Below are 20,318 nucleotides of genomic sequence, written 5' to 3'. Positions count from 1 at the left end.
GAGCAGGGTGAGCAGAGGATCCAGTGAGGTGTGGCAGCACTACAGTACTGCCTGTGTGTGGGACAAGAGCCATGCCCTACCTAGCTCTGGAGAGGTGGGCCGGGCCCGGCGCCCCTTTGCCTTGCTCCGCGTGCCTCTGCCTTCCTGAGCCGTCCGGACGCTCTCTTTCTTCTCCGCCACTTTTGCCTGCCTTCTCTCCACCTCCTTCCCTGTGCCGTGCTGCCCTGCCCAGCTCCTCTCCAGCCGGGCCTCCTGCTCCAAGCCCGGCTTTGCCCACGGCAGGAACCGCACCTCAGCAGACACCTCTGGCCTCCGGTACAGCCCATGGGGCACGGCCAGCCTGGCAGCCAGCCCTTCACTCACCACCCCAGGGGCCCTGGTTGCAGCCACGGGACCTCCGTCCGGGCACGGGGTCCCTTCAGCAGCACGGCCCCGCGGGGTGGCCTGCGCCAACAACCACTGCTCCTTCTTCCTCACTTCCCCACCATCTTGTTGCACAGCTTTCCTCACCTCCTCTGCTGCGCCGCCCCGTGCCAGGCCTCTCCGTGCCCGCTGTCCCCCCGGCTCCGGCTCCCCGTTGGGCCCCACCAGCGCCACGCTGGAGAGAGCCAGGTGCTGGATGACATGCGTGCCCTCAGCTGGAGCTGAGGCCTTGGCTGGTGGCACCTTGCGTGGCAAGGCTGAGCCGCGTGGAGTGCGGGCGGCGGGAGGCTCGGCAGATGGCTGTGGCTCAGCCTTGCCCAGCTCCTGCGAGCGCCGCAGCTGCTGCTTGGACACGGTCCTCTTGATGCGGCTCAGCTCCTCCGAGAACTTGTGCTCGATGTCCTGCACGCGCCCGGCAAACTTGCCCCGCTCGTCGAAGGAGGCGGCCTTCTGGCGGAAGGCCTGGCGGCGGCTGGCCGCACTGCCCTCCCCGTCCCGCCAGCCCCCCGGCGTGCCCGGCCGCCACTCCCAGCCTGGCTGGTCGAAGGAGCGCGTCTTGCGCAGAGGCAGCCACGGCCGTGTGGGGAAGGGACTGTCCGCCTGCTCCAGGCTCCCGCGGCGCTCCTCGAAATACTGCAGCCGCTCGAAGATCCTGGAGCCGGCGCGCACCAGCTTGGGAGATGCCCGCACCGAGATGCGGCCCGACGCGTCACTCATGGGGGGTGGCGGGTCGGGAGTCCTGCGTGCTGCCCTGCGACTGCGACTTGGGCTTCTTGATCTTCTCCTCATACTCCTCAGGGACGGTGTCCTGATAGTCAGCCGGCACTGAAGATGTCCTGCGGGGGGTCACGGGCGTGCAGGAGGAGGAGGGGAGGCGAGCAGAGGGCTGCGGGGTGGCTCCGGAGGGTGTGGGAGGGCACAGGCCGGTTCTTGGGGACGGCGAGCGGATGATGGGCGGCTTGGAGGTCAGCGGCAGGGCAGCTGGCGAGTGTGGAGGCTCAGCACCGGGCTTTGGGGAGACGGAACCACTGTGGGGGTCATCTCGCCTGTATCCCCCCTGGGGGATGCTGCTGCAAGGGGAGAACAAGGGAGACCAAGTCAGAGCCCACCCTCACCTATGGCTGCATCATGAGTCCCAACCCAACCACCCAGTAGGGCACAGCAGGGGACAGCCCCTGGACCCTCAGTGGCCCACAGTGAGGAGATCCAGCCACAGTTAGGCCACTGGGAGCTGGCTTGCTGGTATGACCCAGCGGTGCCTTATTGCTGGTGTCTCATCTCCCAGGGACACCCATGTAGGACAGCAGTGTGGTGATGCTGGGACACTCAACAAGTGTCCCAACAAGTGCCCTTCCCAGAGCTGCCATTCAGTCAAGATGAGAGCACAGGAACAGAGGTGTGCCCCCATCTCCCCGAGGTATTCCAGCATGCCAGAGCAGTGCAGAGAGCTCTTCTGCAAGGCCACAAGTCATCGCCCAGTGCATGTGCTGCTGCCAACGTGTCCCCCTGCCCTGCCACCCGCAAAATCCCTGCCCACCCCCACAGCCCCACAGCCCAGGGCTTGGCATGTGCAGTGCAGAAATCAAAAAGTGGAGATGAGGTTCTGGTGGAACAAGCAGCCTCAAACACAAAGGGAGGATGGAGGTCGAAGGAGAAGGCCTGCGGGGCTGGGGAGGGACGGGGGCTCTGAGCATGTCAGCAGGCCCTCGGGAGGAAGAATGTCCCTTGTCCACACTGCCACCCCTGGGTGGTGGGGACAGCTTGTCCATGGGTGCCACACCTTTGCGCCCCATGTCCCTGGCCATGCAGAGCCCTCATAGCTGGCCAGGAAAAGGTTCAGTTCGGATGGGGTTACCCCCAAACTTTAACTGGCCATAGCAGATAGGGATCCCGCTCCAGGCGCCCCACCCCAGGGCAATTCCCTCCTCACCGGTGCCAGGTGCCTACTGCTCAGAGCCTCCGTTCCTTGTCCGGGCATGGAGAAGGCAAAGAAAGCCCAGGAGGAGGAGAGAAGATGGCTGCAGGGAGGAGATGGCCCCAGCGATGTCCCCTCCGTGCACTTCCCTCTGCTACTTACACGTGGAGCGAGAGCGCCCGTCCTCGGTACAGGCTGAAGGCGCTGCCGTACGGGTCGCTGGCCACAGAAAGGCTATCCTCCGACCCCCAGCTTGTGCCCACCAGATTAGCCCGTGATGCCCGCACCAGCGGCTCCACACCCAGGTGCCGGACCTCAGTGCCACGTGGTGACGGCGCATTTGCTTGCCTTGGAGTTCCCTGTGGCTGCCAGGCACTAGGGCGGAGGTAGGGTCCCCGCATGGGGAGGTTGGCATCTGGCTCCTTCTCCACCACAGTCTGCTGGCTGCCTGACCAGCTGGAGCGCTCCTCCGCCTGAGACAGGGCCAGCACTGAGGTTGGTGTCGTGTTCATGGAGGTGTCCACCAGGGTGTCGGAGCCACCTGGAAGGAGAGTGGTGGGCATCTCCACGTGGTATCCCACCCAGCTCATCCCATGGGTGGGCTGCCCCAAGGGGACCCCTAAAGCTCTGTGTCCCCGCAGCTCACCCGTGGGGGTGCTGAAGGCTGTCTCATCCTGCAGTTCGCTGCGCTGCGTCACCTGGGGGTCACTGGGCTCATCCTCGCCAGTCTCCGAGTCTGTGGGGGAAGAGCAGAGGGTGAGGGGACACGAGGACCAGGCTGACACTGCTCCACACAGACCCACCAGCTCCAGCAGCAGATGAGCAGTGCACAGGCAGTTCCGGGCAGCAGAAGAGCAAGGGTGAGAGAGGGATGACTGTAACATGGGGGACACAGAAGGCTGCCAGCAGGAAAGGCCAGACCAAGGCTGGAAAGACCGTGGGACAGGAGTGGCATCAGATGATGCTATGTAGGATGGAGGCGGAATAAGGGATGGTGGTGGTGGTGGAAATGCAGGGGAAGGAGGATGTAACTGGGTGATGGAGATGGGGACAGTGGTGGCATTGCAACAGGGAGGCACGCTGGGGGCACAGAGCCCCATCTGGGAGCAGGGCTGGCATGAGGCAGGCATCTTCCTACCGTAGCTTTGCTTCCTGCAGGAGCGGAAAACTTCGCTTCCATAGGGGCAGCAAGAGAGAGAGAGACATCAACACCCGGTTATCGGCCCAGCCTGCAGAGACGCGTAGGGCACTGGGGGAGGACTTTGTCCCCAGCTTGTCCCTGTGCTACCATTAGGCATTGACCTGCCAGGGTAGCAGCTGGGCAGGCTGTGCCAGTTCAGAGAGCCTAGCACCATGCGCTGGCCTTGGAGGCCAAGGATGGGGCTAGGGCTGGCCAATCATCTGGTTCAGGGCCAGATGCCTTACCCTTCTGTATAGCAGGAGCCATGGGTCTGGCACCAGCCTTCCCTACACAAATTCACTACACACACACAGTCAGTACATCATCAGCACCACATTCAACCTCCCCTTCCCTGCATCGCTCCAGTAAAGCACATGGCATCGTCCCCTCCCCACACCATGGTCACTTTCTGCCTTCACAGCAGCCAGCACCTGTACCTGCTGCTGCTCCAGCTGTCCCCTGGGCTCCATGCCGTCACCTCCTGCGCCCCAGGTGGGCACTCCTAAAGGTGCTGGCACGCTTGGATATGTGTGCCTGGGGGCACACATGCTGCATCAGGCCTGGTGTGCACTCTGCATCCCCAATCCCCCCTGCAGCAAGTTTTCAGAGGTGCTGCTGTGCCCCACAATGTGGTTCTGGCTGGGAGAGCATCAGTGCTGTTCTCAGGGAAGCTGTGGGCACTGTGGGCACTGTGTGCCCAGGCATGTTGTGGCCAAGTCAGTGCAGAGCCAGAGCACTGCTCCTTCCCAGGAAAGTAAACCGGCATAGACAACAAGGATCACCATTTCCACCACTATGCAAGCCATCACAAGCTGATACTGCAGAGCTCTTTGTCAAAGGAAATATCCCCTGCCCTCCAGCCCTGTCATCACACACCACAGCCCAGTGGGGGTCCACACTGTCCATACTGCTAATCCCTCCCCAGGCTGGTCTGGTGCAGCCCAGCACACCGCCAACTGTCTCATCACTGCCATTGCAGCAGGATGCCTGCCACCATGTACTCAGCTCCCCAGCAGCACCCCTGCCCCTGGAGCTGCGAGGACAAAGGCACGCTCACAGGACACACCAGGAGCCTCTAAACCCATTTTAGGGCTGTGCGCAGCCCTGTGCAGCCTCTGCTCACTGTCCCTTCCCTGGTACTGCGGGGGGGCCAGACCCCATCCCAGCAGGGGGGGCAAATCCTGGTAACTCAACGCACCATGCGTGAAGCGACCGAAGCGCCGCGAGTGGCCGGTTTTCTGCAAAGAAAAAGAGAAGAAAGCGTTATCCACAGCACAGCCTCACGCACACCCCCGGCTGCACGCCCCCAAGGTATCTACAGGCGCACACCCCACGCACACAGCCGTGCACGAGTGTAGGTGGACACGTGCAGCGCATGCCCACCAGCACACACACACGCACACCTCTTGGTGCTGCTCTCCTCCTGCTCCCAGGGGTGACATGGTACATGCCAGTCCCGCTGCCTGCAGTCAGCAGCTTCGCCCAGGCGGGTGCCCAAATGTTCCACAGCACCTTCGAAGCCACTGCCCGTGCCAGCAAAGGGAATGAGCCAGCCAAGCATCTTCCAGGCACTGGCCCAGACTCAGCCATGGGCACGGGCCCAGCATGGGGACAGCAACACCCAGCCTAGTGGTGGCCGTGCCAGCTGTGAGAGAGGCTATTTGGCATAAGTGCCATGAGATGACCAGCCCGCAGGGCGGGAGGCGTGGGAGCCTCGCCGTCTGGGCAGGCAGGATGGCAGCGTGGGGCAGAGGTGCCAGCAGCTCCCTGCCAGCTCCCTACCCTCCTCCACACCGTAGCTCAGGGCTGGGCACCTGCTTGCCAAGGGCCACCTGGTAGCCATGCTGATGCAGGCAGGCAGGTAGGTCAGGAGATGCGGTGTGCAGGTAGCAGGGCTGGGCTGCCAGCGCCCAGAGATGCTCTCAGCCCAGCCTGGTAGCAGAGTCTCTCTGGGGCAACAACAGCCTGTGCCCTTGCTGCTCGTTGTGGAGCCTTAGTGGGGCTCTCCCAGAGCCTCCCACCCATCCTGCAGCTTCTAGGCAAGCTCATGAACGAACAGCCATCAGGAATGGACGACAGACAGTCCCCAGGGACAGACAGCCCCAGGGGCAGACAGATAGACAAGCACAGCCAGCAGTCAGATGTCTTTACAAGAGCAGCAGGCTCATTTTGCAGCCCCCCACAGTGCCAGTGGGCAGCACAAAGGGGCTCCCACTGCCCCCTCCCAGAATGCGGTGCTGGCCGGAGGGCAGTGACTGCACGAGACACATTTGTATTCAGGCTGAGCCAGTTTGAGCCAGGCTTCACCTCCCCTCCCCGACTGCCTGTGCTGGTTCTGGCTTGCAGCCCGCCTTTCAGGCCAGGGAAAGATAGATGAGTGATTAACTGCACCATCGGCGGATAATTCCCCCATTAAAAAATGAAAATGCAATTGAGTGCCATTATCGGGTGTGCTCACGGCTTCCCCGGGGACTGGCGCCATCAGCTCCCACCAGATCTGGTGACTGCACCCAGCAGTGTAGGGCCCACAGCTACAGAGGGGGGTGAGCCCCAGCCCTCTGCTCTATAACAGGACCCCTGGCCTAGACCCCTGGGGCATGGCACCCACCCACGGCTCAGAAAGCAGCATCCCACAGATGCTGTGATGCAGGGTCACCTCCAAGCAGCAGCCCTCTGCTTTCAAAGAGGAGGACAGAAAGGGGGCAGAAGGTTACAGGAGCAGCCTGGGACAAACCCCATTGGGCTGAGATCTGGGCGATTCAGCCACCAGCGATGCACCCTGCTTGGGGGTTCATTTTCAGCATAGGAAACAGTGCAGGGGAGCCCCAGGAGCCCACCCTGCATCCACAGAAAAGGGGAGAAAAGCCAGCGGAGATGAGCATTCAGCCTCAGCCCTGCCCCACAGTGAGGTGCAGTGGGTCCTGGCCCTGCCTCACTGCCCCAGTGCCTGCGTAGACCCACCCTCCTCATGCAGGGTCCTGCCAGGGGGCCGTCCACCCCTATAGCTGTGGCTATGGGGCAAGTGGGACTCCTGGGGCCATGGAGCAGAGCCCCCTCCTGGGACATGGAGCCAAGCAACATGGCACTGGTGTTACCAACTGTGAAGCCAACAGAGAGCAGGGCCAAGGGGAAGTAGGGAGGCAGCCTGTGTGGTGTGCCCAGAGCATGGCCAGCATAGCTGGACCATGCCCTGGCATGCAGGCTGTTCCCAAGGGCAGATGGGGCAGCCAGGTACTGCCTCCAGAGGAGATGAATGCCCCCACACCTGGGCAGGGCTGTCACCTCCCCACAGCATTCCGGGGGGAACCATGTCCCCATCCTGCACCCCTGGGTGGGGACTGTGGGGACACCCAGCAGGGTAACAGCAGGGTGGCCAAGCACCCATGTAGGGTGTAGCAGTGGGGTGCTGCTGTGAGCCCCACGAGAGGGTTCCTGGCAGGATGCCCCCATCCTCCCCTCACTGCTGAGGCCCGGTGACGTCCTTGCTCCTCGCTCGGCGGAGCGTGCGGAGAGGCCCGCGGAGGATCTCTGCTGTGCCAGGCATGCTCCTGACGCGGAGGGGATGACGCATGCAAAGCCTCGTCTCCAGCTCCGTGACCACCGGCGGCGGGGCCGGGGGGAGCCATGCAGCCGCCTCCACTGGCTCCGGAGGGCTGGCAGGGGACAAGACCCCCACCATGGGTTCGCAGCAGTGCTGGCTAAGGCGATGCTGAACACCTGCCCGGCACTGCTGCGTGGAACCGGCGGCTCTGCGGGCGGGGCTGGCGGTGGGATAAGCCCGGGGAGGGAGGCCGGACTCGCCCCCTCCCCACCCAGGAGGGACGTGCGCCCGCTTCCCGCTGCTTCCCCCCTCCTCCCCACATCACCGCCGTTTCTCCGTGCGCTCACCAGCTCGCAGCCCTTACCTGGAAGCGTTTCTTCACCCAGATCTTCTTCATGCTTCTGCAGAGCCCCGGCGGCGCGGCGACCGCCGCTCAGGCCCGGCAGCGCGGCAGCCCGCAACTGGAGGGGTCCCCGCTGTCAGCGCCCCGGTGGAGCCCCCAGCATCCTCCCGGGAAGGGCGGAGGGAGAGGCTGGGGCTCGCCAGGTTGGGCTCTCGGGAGGGCTGTGGCTGTGATCATGAAGCATCACTGGAGTGCTCCTCCCTCCATCCTTCCCCCGCCTGCCTCCGCCTCCGCCTCCCGCCAGCCCTGGCACGCAGTAACAGCGGCAGGGGACGGTCAGGGCACAGGTGGCGGAGGCACCGCGGGATGGGAGACGCACACAACCCGCACTCCTCTGCCTTCCTGATGGCTTTGGCTGTGCGGGATGCTGGGCTGCCGAGCCCCCTGCCCAGATTCACGGAGCTGCTCCCCGCTCCTGCACTCAGCACCGCTCAGTACCGGGGATCCTCAGCGCTCCCCAACGCAGATGACAGCAGCACAACGCTCAGCACCGGCGCTGCGTGGCACTGCCACAAGCACACCACCATGCCTGGCAGCTCTGGCTGCTTTTCCACACTCCCCCTCCCGGCCCACGGCTCCCAGCGTGGAGCTTGTCACGGCTTCATAATAACTTGCAAATTAGCAGGTACAAAGGGAGCTGCTCGTACCAAGGCTTGCTGACAGCCCCACCATCCGAGGGATGCTGTGGGGTTTCCGTGGAGACCCCGTGCGTCAGGCGAAGCACATAAGTGGCAGAGCTGGCACAAAAGGGATTTCCTACTGGAGCATAGGGACACCAATGTCCCTCTCAGCCTGGTGCCACCCTGCCACCCCTAAAGAAAAGTGTCTTGCTGAGTGTCCCCCATGCACCCTGGCACAGATCCTGTCCCTGCTATGTGCCACATGCCACAATGACACTTGCTCATGGCACAGCCTGTGTGCAGGGACAGCCACCCTTGCTCCCCAGCATCCCCGTGCTGCTGATAGAAAGATGCTTGAGCACACGGTGCCCACTGCAGCCTGAGGACACAGGGACACAGTGTGACCTTGGCTGGGGTGCTTGAGCACAGAGTGGGATGGGAGGGGATGTTTCCTACCCACTGTGCCAGCCCTGCTGCTAAGGCACTGGGCACAGAGGGTATGGAGAGAGGGATAGAGCCTTCCCAGTGCCACCAGGGCATGGCACACACCAACAGGAGAGGAGCAGGCAGTAGTGGGAGCTGGGGGGCAGCACCAGGAGGAGGAAGGGGCCACGAACCTGCACACAGCCCCCAGAAGCTGTACTATATTTACCCATACTCGGGCCTGGGTCTCGGCTTCTCGTATGTAACACAAACCCTACAGCCTGTGAGAATCCGAGGGGATGGCACATTCCTCAGCAAAAATAACCCCCCGACAGCAGGAGAGAGGGCAGGGGTGGAGGTGACTGACTGGACAGCTGCATGCTGCTCCCCTGCCCGCTCCCAGTGCCCCAAAGGGGGCCAGCAGCACAGCTTCAGAGTAAGCCCTGCACCCAGGTGTCATGAGACAGAGCCAGGAGATCCCAAAAGGCTTTGTTCCCCACGTTCCAGCTGTGCCAGGCTCTGGTGAGACATAGCCAGGCACACTGCCCACCCCATAGCATGCCAGGGGCTAGGGTGGGCACAGCAGTACAGGGAAACTGAGGCAGCCCCAGAGAGTGCCCAGAGAAGGTGACAGCAAGGGGAGGCTGCAGGCTGTGTCTGGCTTTGAGCGAGCAGAGCGTTCAGGAGAGCTGGCAGGGGCTCTAGAGAAAGGGGCAGCTGGCACTGGGCACAGGCACAGCTCTGCAGAGTAAGGGCCTAAAATTAGGCACCGAGATAAATGGTGCGAGGTGCTGAGCCACCAGGGACACTGTCAAGTGGGGTGCATTCAGTACCGCCAGCCACAGCCTTGTACACCATAGCTGTGGGGAAAATGGGAGTCAGGGAGGGCACGGAAGGTGCTGGGATCACTGCCATGGAGCTGCACAGCTGTGCCAAAATGTGTTAAGTCCACAGGAGACATCCCATGCCCTGCACTCTGCTTCAGGCAGGCTTCATCTCACTACACCAAGGGGCAGGGGCTGCACAGAGCAGGTATCACCATGCAGGGTCATCGTGCAGAGAGCACCATGCAGGGAGCATTACATATGCACTGCTTCATCCGCCTCCCTGCTCCTGCACCCAGACTGTTCTGCAGAGGCAAGGTTACACAGAGCTTTGATTGCTGAGTGCAGGTGGAGGCAAGGAGCAGGACCCTCTGTTGGGCGCTGAAGACACACAGATCCAACCCTGAAATAAGATGCAGCCTCGGCATCGCTCATTGCTGGCGCAGCTAAGGAGGCTGGGCTCTCTAGCAGGAGATTAGTGGGGTTTGGAAGAGGTGATTTAAGCTAGCTCATGGTGAAAAAGGCAGGAGGTAGAGCTGGGAAGTGACATGGCATTAGTGGGCAAGGAGCTGATGGTGGGGAACCCTGGAGCCCATCCTGGACTCATGCACACTCCCTGCTCCCCATGCCAGGCACTGACACACTCACGGGACCCGGGAGAAGAGCAGGAGAAAATCATTAGTGGGGTGGAGCGACAGATTCAGGGCAAGGGATTAGAGGAGCTAAATCGGGCTCGTGCGAGCAGGGGGGAATGCGGAGCCAGTGCAGGAGGTCCTGAGCACAGAGCTGGGCAGTACAGAGCCCCCCCAGCAGTGACCTGAGCCACCTTGAGAGAGCTGTCAGCCCCATGGAGAGCTGCAGCTCAGTTCACACATCAGGGAGAAAAGGCAGAGGACAGGAACATGGCACTATACAGAGATCGCTGTGCCCCAAAGCGGGGCAGAGCCACAACCCTGCCCTAGGGCTGGCTTTGGGTGGCTGTTTGCTGAACACAGCACATGGGAGCGCCTGGGGCAGGGTGACATTCACTCCACAGCCCTGGCTGCTCTGTGCCTCCTGTGGCTGCTCCAGAAACGTGGCCATGAGGGCTGGGAATCGGGAGCAGGGAGGCATGCGTCAGCACAATGAGAACAGGAACCTGGGGAAATCAGGCAGCTCTGAGCAGAGACACACTGCAGGTCAGAGTGAAAGAGGGATGAAGCGCCACTTTGTGCTCCCATCACAATCCACAGTGCCATTGACCCCAAAGGTGCAATGCATAGTGACCACATATCCCCACTGCAGGGCAGGACAGCTCCTGCACACTTTTGTGCTACACCCCTAGGCTCACAACCAGCAGGAATGCATAATCTCCAGTGGTGGCTCCCCCAGCAACCCAGCCCCACACAGAGCAATGCTTTTTCCTCACAGCTTCCCCATGCAGCACAACCCTGGTGCTTTCCTCACCCATGACCCCAGTGTTTGCATAGCCACCCTCACACGTTGGCACTGCTGCCCAGCACCTCCATCCAGGCAGCCCTGGTAGCACCTCAGTGCTCCAGGGAGGTGGCACTGCCCTGGGGTGATGAACCCCCTTCTGTTCAGGATAAGGCCCCCACTGCAACCAGGTGCCCCACACACACCCCACATAATGCTGAGCATAGGGCAGCCATGGGGCTTTGGAGATCAAGCTGATGCTGTCCCTTCTCTCTTGCTAATTAACCACCAGGCCCTGCCTACTTACATGCATAAGCTCCTCCTTCATCCCTCAGGCTCCTCCCCCTGCTTCCCCACACTTGGGGGTCTCAGTTCCCCCTGTGCAGCACTGGTGCCCCCAGTGCAGCCCCAGTGCCCGCTACAGCTGCAGCGGTGGCATTACAGCCACTTGTGCTCAAGGGGACTGGTGCACGGGGGTGGCTGATGCAGGGGAACCAGGGGTGCCGTACACTTAAACAACATGACCAATCTCTCTCTCCTGCTGCCCCATGCAGGCTCTCAACATCACATGCTCCAACCCCTCCACGCCCTGGCATCCTGCCCCGTCTGGCAGAGGCTACTGCAGCCACATTTTCGCTTCCCAGCTGCACAGCTGCCCTGGTGCTGCCAGTACAGGTGATCCCAGCCCGTAGCAATCAGACATGGCACAGCTCAAGCTCAGCCAGCCCTTGAGCACAACGTGTGGGGAAAGCCTGTGAAGTACCGTCACTGCCTTCAGCATGGGGAAGCAGTTCTGGTGGGGATGCTGGAACCGTGGTGGTGGAGCAGCGGTGTCGGTGGCCTTGTGGCCCTTACCTTCCATGTCGATGATGGCCAGCACGGCGCTAGTCATGGCCTCTCCTCGCTCATTCTCAGCGATGCATGTGTATACACCGGCGTCCTCCTTCGTGCTGTCCCGGATCCACAGCGTGCCGTACTCCTCCCCGCGTGGGGCCAGCTGCTCCTCGTTGTGGTACCAGCGCAGGTTGGGCTGGGGGTTCCCCACCACCACCACCCGCAGTCGGATGTCACAGCCAGTGCCAATGGCCGCGTTCTTCAGCTTCCGCACAAAGGCCGGTGCCGCCAGGCGAGTGGGGCCCTTCTCAGCCGTCCCCTGCTCCGCCGTGACCTTGGCACGCTTCGGGGGGATGCCGGGGCTCGGAGGGGCTCTCCCCATCACCCTCCCGGACTCCCCACTGGCCCCGCTGGTGCCGCCACGTGTCTGTGCCCGGTGCATGCTGCTTGCTTTCCTTTCCTCACCTCCCCAGTGCCACAGTCCCACGCCCCAGTTTCCTTCCTGGCGCACACCAGGGGGTTCCGGCAGCGAGGTGGCCCCCCTCTCCAGGTGCCGTTTGGTTCACAGCCTCCCCCAGGCCGGCTACAGCCCCGAAGGTCGTGGTGCCGTGGGCAAGCTGGGTACTATTTTTAGGCTGGGGGCTCAGATTGCTGCTCACTGCATCGCTTCTCACCCAGCACAGCACCCGTGCACCATGCTCCACCACAACCCCTGCCCACCCTACACCTTGGCACCTGCTCCGCCGCTGCCCTGTGCGGGTCCCACGGTGCCGGCGCTGCCCTGCCGCTGGGCCCTCACATTCCCCCCTCACCCGTCCCGTGCGGCCCCCACAGAGCTGCGCTCCCTCTGCCCCCTCTCCTGAAGTGGCAGCTGCCTCTGATATGTCACATTCCTTGGCCAGGCTCCCCCTCTCCGCGCCCGCCACGCAGCTCTGCAGCCCAGCTCTTCTTGCAAAGATAGAAAGGGGCCAGCACCTTTCCATATTAGCAGTGAGGCCGGAGGGGAACCAGCCTTCCCCCCCACCTTCCCCATTCCCAGCCGTGTCACCGGATCGGGACATAGAGACCCTGGTGGCATGCGGAGAGAAAGGACACCGTCATGCTTCCTGCAACGCGAGACCCTGTGGTGAACTGGGACAGGATCCGGGCTCTGCACTCCATCCCCAAGGAGGGCTGTGGGTTTTGGGGTGCATCTCTTCAGCCAGCAGCCAGGGCTACCCGTGCCACACAGTGCCTCGCCACCCCCAGGCAAGGCAGGGCTTCCCCAGCTCTGGATTTATGGCACACATCTCTTCACCTGGCCCCAGCCACCCTCTCCAAGGGCTGTAAATCTGGGTGAGCGGGACGTTAACGATATGGCACGCTGCTCGCCTGCTGTGAATGAGACTGGCTGGCTTTGGCAGAGCCAGCGGCCACCAGCACAAGGGCAGCTGATTAGTGGCACAGCACCAGCACCGATGTTCTGCATGTAGGGGAGCAGCTGTGATGCCCTGGGACATGCCAGGGTTGGGGAACCCGCTGCCCACACCCAGGGTTGCAAAGCAGATGGGCAGACCCCAGCAGAACCAGAGAAAAAGTCTGTGATAGCCCTGGGGCCTCTTCTGCTGCAACTCAGTGCTAAGAACTGCTCCTTCCCCACTTTGTCCCCAGCCTCAGGGGTGACAGGGAACAACTGCCACAGGGCAGCCCCTGGGGTAGCTGCGGTGCGGGGGGTCTTCAAGGGGGTGGCAGCGATGGGTAAGGTGGGGTCAGGGCAGAAGGCAGAGACTTTGCTCCACCAGCTAGGTAGGGAGGGAAGTGGCCGGTGGTGTCGTCTGTCCCCAGGGCAGTCCTCGATGCCACAGGGCCACCTGCTGGACAAAGCTCTTGGGGTCTGAATGCCCTACAGCCTTGTCTTTGGTCCTGCAGCCAAAAAAGGGGGGTCCTCAAAAAGACAGGAAGCTGTGCTGCCTCTCTGGAGGCAGCCCTATCCGCGTCGCTGGCAGAAGCTTGAGGACACCTGTTTTTTGTCGCTGAAACATCCCACTGGGCTCGGTGAAGGCAGAGAGGGGCAGCACTGGCTGAGAGCCATCTCAACACCTTGTGACCCTGACGGGGGAGCACAGAATGTCCTTCCGTGTGCTGGGGGCCAGCCCAGCAGGGCTGTTTTGGGAATGGTGGACACCTCTCAGCAGGCAGAGAGTCCCAACAGAACATGGGGATCCCAGAGCCACTCTGAGCCTGCTCAAGGCTCAGTTCCCCTCGGGGACGGGCTCTGCTGCGGTCCTGGTATCGGCAGGGTTGCTTGCTCCCCAGCAGTGGAACTGAGTACCCCCGATGCTCCTCTGTGCGCCACCCCCTGCCCCTCCCACGCCCCATAGATGCACTGGAGGCAGGGCGATGCTCCTCTGTTTATTTCAGCCGCCGGTAGTCACGTACACGCGGTGGGGTGGGGGTGCGGTGGGGCGAGGGGTGGGGGCGCCGGCCCTGGCCCCCGGGCCTCTCTCCGGCTCCTCTCTCTCTTTGCCCCCTCTCTCCCACTCACTCACTCCTGCTCTTTCCTGTGTCCACCTACGGGTTTCCTCTCGGCTCAGCCAGCCCCGTCCCCGCGCAGCCTCTCCCCCACACCCGCCCCCGGACGGGGCTGCCTCTAGGGCACGTGGGGGGGAGCGCAGAGCCCCGGCCCCCGGAGCACCCCAACCTCTCCCCGTCCCCGGCATCGCTGCAGCCCCACCCAGGAGAAACTCCAGCTCCGGGCCGGGCTGCGGTGCCGTGCGGGGAGACGGGCTCCTGCTCCTGCGGGACCGCCCCCGAGCGGGGGGGGAGCGGCTGCGGGGCGCGGGGGGGGATGCAGAACCCGCTGCTGGGACCCGAGGCCACCACCTGCTCCCCCCACCCCTTCCTGCCTGTTCCCTCCGTCCCTCTCTGCCGCCCCCCGGCCCGGCCCTGATCCTGGCGCTAGCTGCGAAGCCTTGCGAAGCCGAAGTAGAGAGCCCGGGGGTGCGGGGGGAACCCGGGCCGTGCCCGGAGGCGGCCGTGTCGGGGGGAACTACGGGCTTGGGGGAGGCGAAAGGGCGGCTGGGCACAGGGATAGAGTCTTCTACAGCACCTCGTGCTGCTGCTGGGTCGCCTCACTCACCACCTGAGGGAAAGGAATGTGAGATGATTCCATGTCCCCGATACCCACTTCCCATCTGTCTCCCCACAGTGCTCACCTCTCCATCACGAGTTTCGATGGTTTTGATCATCACTGTCTTCTTGGTGTGCACCTCGGAGCCACGCTGGTCTGGGCTGGTTTCTGTAGGGAGGGGAACACAGGGATGACAACGACCATGAAGACAGGTGGCATGGGAAGATGGCACTGGGGCTGGGGCAGAGGGTTTCCAGAAGCCCTAGGTCACCCCACCTCACCCAAACACCTCATGTGCCCCTCTCCCTTCCCAAGCTCAGCTTGGCATCAGAACCCCCGAGGGCTCAGCCCAACTCACCTCGGAAATTGAGAGCAGAGGCAAAGGTCTGGTGCATGGGGATGCTGATCCTGCACGGACACAGAGGGAAGAACTCAGCGCCAACCACCCCAAAACCACGCCCCCACCTTGTCCTGCTTCCCCCTGCCGCTCACCGGTTCTCCTCGCCCTCCAGCAGCTTGCGGTAGGTGGCGATCTCCACATCCAGGGCCATCTTGACATTGAGCAGGTCCTGGTATTCGCGCAGGTGCCGGGCCATCTCATCCTTCAGGTGCCGGATCTCCTCCTCCAGCCGCGCAATAGTGTCCTGGTACCCGCCAGCTTCCCCTGCAAAGCGCTCCTCCATTTCTCGCATCTGGCGCATCAGCGAGTCATTCTGGGGAGACAGTGGTGTGTGTCAGCAGGGGGGTGGCACATGGAGTGTTTCTGGGGCACCCCAAAGTCCTTCCTGGAGAGCCCGGGGTTTGTTCTGTGCTGCCTATGGCTCACCGTGCCCTTGAGGGCATCGATCTCACAGGTGTAGGACTGGATCTGGTGGCGGTACTCCAGCATCTCCTGCTTGGCCTGCCGCAGGGCATCGTTGTTCTTGTTGGCTGCTTGAGTCAGGTCAGACACCTGTGGAGAGGATGTGGTTAGCAGATGTTGTCATGGGGATGGACCCACCGACCCCCAGCCCATCCCCAGCCCCACACCTTGGATTTGTACCACTCCTCAGCCTCGGCAATGTTCTTGGCGGCGATGCTCTCGTACTGCGCGCGGATGTCCCGCAGCGCGGCTGTCAGGTCGGGCTTGGAGATGTCCATCTCCACCTGGATATGCTGCTCCTGTAGCTGAGCCTGCAGCTCGCGGATTTCCTGGGGACACAAAGGGGTGTGTCAGGGCCCCGCTCCCTGCTCCATTCCCCAGCCCCAGCCATGCCCATGGGACTGCCCCGCACCTACCTCTTCGTGCACCTTCTTGAGGAAGGCAATCTCCTCCTGCAGGGACTCGATGCGTCTCTCCAAGTCAATGCGTGCCAGCGTAGCCGCGTCCACGTCCTGGGAGGACACAGAGAGTGGAGTTAGGGCTGGTGATAGGCACCCTCGGGCTGCACAGGGACCACCAGCCAAGGCTGGAAATGGCAAAGCTGTGCCCACAGCCATGCTTCAGTGATGGGCACTGGTTGCTTGAGGAGGGGGCAAGGAGGACAGAGGTGTCCAGGCAGCGTGGGGACTTGTCTACTTACAGCTCGGAAAGCAGCCAGGTTGTTCTCAGCCTCCTCCTTCAGCTGGATCTCCTCTTGAAGCCTGGAGACAGAGAAGGAGGCATTTGGGGACACCCGGAGAGACCTCTGTCCCCCAGCATTGGTGTTTCCTCTTGCTGTTCCCAAGCACAGCGTGGCTGGTGGGAACACAGCAGATTGTCCTGTACTCCCAGCAGGCGGAGAGAGGGCTGGCTGGGGGCCAGGGGTTCTTCCTCCCATTCCCTATTATAGTCAACGGCAACGGGAGCACAAAGGCATGAGGTCAGCTCCGTGTCATGCTCACTGCCCCGGCCCTTATAGGGACGAGTGGCCGGCAGCTGGGGGACAGGGTCCTGAGAGGCAGCCACTGGCTGAGTCACTCATGGGGACAGCAGGACGGGCTGGGCACCTGGCTCAGAATGTGGGGAGCCAGAGTGAGACAATGGGTTTTGGAGACTGTGAGTATGGAGTGCACCCCAGGAGCTGTGACAAGGGAGGGGGCTGCCCTGTGCCCTAGGCTGCAGCTCACAGAGTCTCAAGGGGACAGAGGTGCCTGTTTGTGTTGGCACAGTAATGCAGGAACCTGACACCCGTTTGTCCTGTGCCCTGCTCCTCCCCTGACATTTGGGGTCGTCCTACAGAAGCAGTGCAGGTGGGTGGCAGGACAGCCGACTGCAGTCAGCCTCACAGCATCAGTTGCTCCAGCCTGAGCTGCTGCTCCTGCTGGGTCATCCCTCAGTGGTGGGGTCTCCAACCTTCCCTGTCCACATCCCCATGATGGCACAGCAGCCAACACCTGGACTTCAGGACCAGAGGTTCTGCCTGCTGGCCCCGTGCTGGTTGCACCGCAGTGTCCCTCATCCCAGTGGCCATTCCCCCAGGCCCCAGCCTCATCCCCACCCTAAGGCATCCCTACAGAGCTTGGAAGCCCTTTCAGTTCCTGGTGCACCATAGCACCCACAGCAGGCCGGGAGCACTGCTGGCCTGCGGAAGTGCAGCCGCTTCCTCCCCTCCCTCCCCCGCATCCGGAGCCAGCAGAATCCCCCCCCACACCCCACAGCCCTCCCTGCTTCTGTACATCTGTCTATCTGTCCATCAGGTTTAAGATCAGCCATGAGCTCTTCTTGCTGTGAAGAGCAGGGCTCCCTCATCCCTGGCTCCAGGGATCCTGTGCCATCACTACACAAGAGTGCAAGGGACACCTCCTGCTGCTGGGGACCTCCTCCCACTAGGTGCTCCCTGAGCACCTCCAAAGGGCTGGTGTGCACCTTCCCTGTGCCACAGCTTAGGTAACCCCATGCCCTCCCAAGACCTGCAGACATAGTGCCAAGGCTTTGGCCCTGCCGCGTGCCCTGCGGATGGGTGCCCAGCAGGAGACACACACAGGGAGAAGTGAAGGGGTGAGGGGATGGAGCGGCGGGGCCACGGTGGTGAGCACCCAGGGGGATGCCAGAAAGGTCTACCCAGGGCTGGAGCCATTCCCAAGGAGGGATTGGAGAGGAAAGGGCCCCCTCACCTCTGCTTGAGCTTCTGCAGGTCATCTAGCAGGTTGTCACGCTCCACCTCCACGCGCGCCCGCTGCCCAGTGAGCGCATCCACCTGGCGCCGCAGCTCCCGCAGCTCCTCCTCATACATCTCAGCCACGCGCGTGGGCTCCTTGCCCCGCAGGCGGTTCACCTCGGCCACCATCAGCGCATTCTGCTGCTCCAGGAAGCGCACCTTCTCAATGTAGTTGGCAAAGCGGTCGTTGAGCTCCTGCAGCTCCACTTTCTCGTTAGTGCGGGTCTGGAGGAACTCCTGGTTCATGGCATCGGCCAGGCTGAAGTCCAGCAGCTCACCGGCCCCCTGGTAGGCGCTCTGGTAGGTGCGCAGCGGTGTCACGCGAGTGGTGCGGATGGTGGACAGGGTGGGCACGGCCGAGGTGCGCGACACCTGGTAGACACGGGAGGTGACAGAGCTGCCGCTGCCCCTGCTCCCGAACGAGGCACGGGGGAAGACCGGCGAGGTGCCGCCGCCAAAGGTGCGGCGGTAGGAAGAGACCCGCTGGCTGGAGGAGTACGACTGGCTCATGGTGGCGGTGAGGCGGCGGCAGGGAGCAGGGAGCAGGCAGCAGGGCTGGCGAGCGGCTGGAGCTCGGCGAGGCGTCGGGAGTCGTCCTGCGCCGCTGCTATTTGTATCCTGCTGACATCACCGGCCCCTCCTGCTGCGGGACAGCTGGGGGATGCTGCTGGAGGGGACGGCTGCCAGCCCCCGCCCTCGGCACTCACCTGTGGGCACCGCTGGGCCGTGGCCCCCCAGCAGTCCCCCGACAGCTCACAGCCCCCCTAGGGTTCTCCTTGTTGCCACAGTCCTCTCAGCACATTCCCCCTTCCTGAGCAACATTGCTGTGGGACTAAGGAAAAGGATGGGGGCAGGTGGATGGCGAACCCCCCAGCACTGCCCTGACCCCAGCTGGGGCACAGTGCTCCCATTGAAGCGGACACTGGGCTGATGCCAGAGAGTAAGAAGTGAACTCAGCACTTTTCCACTCCTGGAGCCCAAACTCTATGGTCTAGCGGGGCACACTGACTAAACTGGCCTTATGCACCCCAGCAGCATCCCAACTTGCCCCATGGCGAGAGTACCAGGCTCAGCTCTCTGTGTGGGGCCAGATACCATCCCCACTATGGGACATGCCCTCAGAGGGGGGGGACACAGGAAGGGAGCAGTGTGGGTCCCCCTGACTTGAGCGTGCTTGGAATTACCACCACCCCGAGCCCACTTTCTGGCACACAAGGGTCCGAGGTGGGGCTGGGCACCCTCGAGGTGGTGCTGAGTGACCCAGAGCAGGTGCTGGGGTGCAGAGCAGCCCAGTGACAGTGACGTCACCCGAGTCTTGGCTCTGGCACATTCCCGAAGCAGCAGGCACCCAACCAAAATAGCCTCATACTCATCCGCGTGGGACATCAGTGGTATTTATAGCTGGGGAGGCACCCTCTTAACCCTGTCTGTACCAGGTACATGGATGGGGACCCTGCCCTCCCCCTTGTCACTGTCACCCCCCATGCAGGGATTAGCATGCCTGGGCCCTGGGAACATCTCTCTCCAAGGAAAAGACAGTTGCTGCTGCTTGTACTTCTGGGGTGGCCATGCTGGGAGGCCCCCTGCTCCCCAGGCCCTACTGCCCACAGAGTGCTCCCTACCATACCCAAACCAGGCTGCTCCGGGAGACGGCACGGTCCTTGCACCACTGTCCCCAGGACGCTTTGGCACAGGGGACTGTTGTGCCACTGAGCATAGGGTGACTCAGCAGCAGGAGCAGCGCTCAGCCCTGCACCTCCCAGCCCCATGCATGCAGAGAGTGGTGCCTGGGCTCAGCGCTACAGCCTGAGGACAGTGAGGGGCTGGGGGCAGTGAACGTGGGCAGATGGTCAGGATCCCACATCTGGGCTGTGCCCCTCAGACCCTCCCTCTGTTTGGAGTCTCTCCAGGCTGCCCAGACACAGAATAACACCGTGGCTTCCCGGACGGTGCTTACTGCCCAGCGGAGCCTGACTTTAAAAGGGAAGGTATTTCCAGATGGGGCTGTTTCATCCCAGCGGGGGGGACATTGTGTAAGGGGGGGCTTGAGGGACGAGAAGGAGAAGATGGAAAAACATACAGCATCGTTCCTCCCTCTGCCCCCCTTCCCTGCTCTGACCATGCCCAGCTCGTCTCTGACCCCATGCATCAGCCCGTGGCTAAGATGTGAAGGGACACACGGGTCCCCATGCCAGCACAGCCCCACTGCTCAGTTGTCCCTTCCAGTGACTCCATCCCACTGCTGTGGGTCAGGGTTGGGGTCAACACACTGCATGGGGAGTGGCTCCCAGCACAGTGCTGACCCCACTCTGGAATGCACTTTCTGAAGTGGCCTTTCCTTGGCCACCCTACAGCCTTCCGGGACACCATCACAGGACAGAGGCCCTGCATTTGGCATGGGGCCGACAGAGGGACAGACGCGTCTTAGGAAATTCCCTTCTCCATGGTGTGGGAAGGAGGCAGGAGAAGCGGGAAGTGGAGATGTGGGCAGATGGGTCCTCAGCCATGTGC

At 62.6% G+C, this 20,318-nt stretch overlaps 3 protein-coding genes across 3 annotated transcripts in view; 1 reads left to right on the top strand and 2 right to left on the bottom strand.

Annotated features, from left to right (window-relative positions):
• SPEG (striated muscle enriched protein kinase) overlaps positions 1 to 12,429 on the bottom strand; it is a 31,124-nt gene extending 18,695 nt beyond the window's left edge. Inside the window, 5 exon segments of the mRNA XM_048952464.1 lie at positions 81 to 1,143; positions 1,145 to 1,493; positions 2,501 to 2,879; positions 2,985 to 3,074; positions 11,601 to 12,429. Of these exon segments, the coding sequence (XP_048808421.1) occupies positions 81 to 1,143; positions 1,145 to 1,493; positions 2,501 to 2,879; positions 2,985 to 3,074; positions 11,601 to 12,021 (2,302 nt within the window). The 5' untranslated portion in view covers positions 12,022 to 12,429.
• LOC125696601 (aspartyl aminopeptidase) overlaps positions 1 to 20,318 on the top strand; it is a 43,952-nt gene that overhangs the window by 16,440 nt on the left and 7,194 nt on the right. The window lies entirely within an intron of this gene.
• On the bottom strand, positions 13,958 to 18,407 carry DES (desmin). The gene is made up of 9 exons (XM_048952471.1): positions 17,764 to 18,407; positions 16,251 to 16,311; positions 15,967 to 16,062; positions 15,718 to 15,879; positions 15,515 to 15,640; positions 15,181 to 15,401; positions 15,047 to 15,096; positions 14,774 to 14,856; positions 13,958 to 14,700 (listed from the first exon to the last, which is right to left on the bottom strand). Exons 1-9 carry the CDS (start codon positions 18,315 to 18,317, stop codon positions 14,659 to 14,661), a joined length of 1,395 nt encoding a protein of 464 aa, XP_048808428.1. The 5' UTR covers positions 18,318 to 18,407; the 3' UTR covers positions 13,958 to 14,658.

The sequence above is a fragment of the Lagopus muta genome, chromosome 8 (assembly GCF_023343835.1).
Source record: "Lagopus muta isolate bLagMut1 chromosome 8, bLagMut1 primary, whole genome shotgun sequence".
NCBI classification, from domain to species: domain Eukaryota; kingdom Metazoa; phylum Chordata; class Aves; order Galliformes; family Phasianidae; genus Lagopus; species Lagopus muta.
This window is presented reverse-complemented; position numbering and strand designations above follow the sequence as displayed.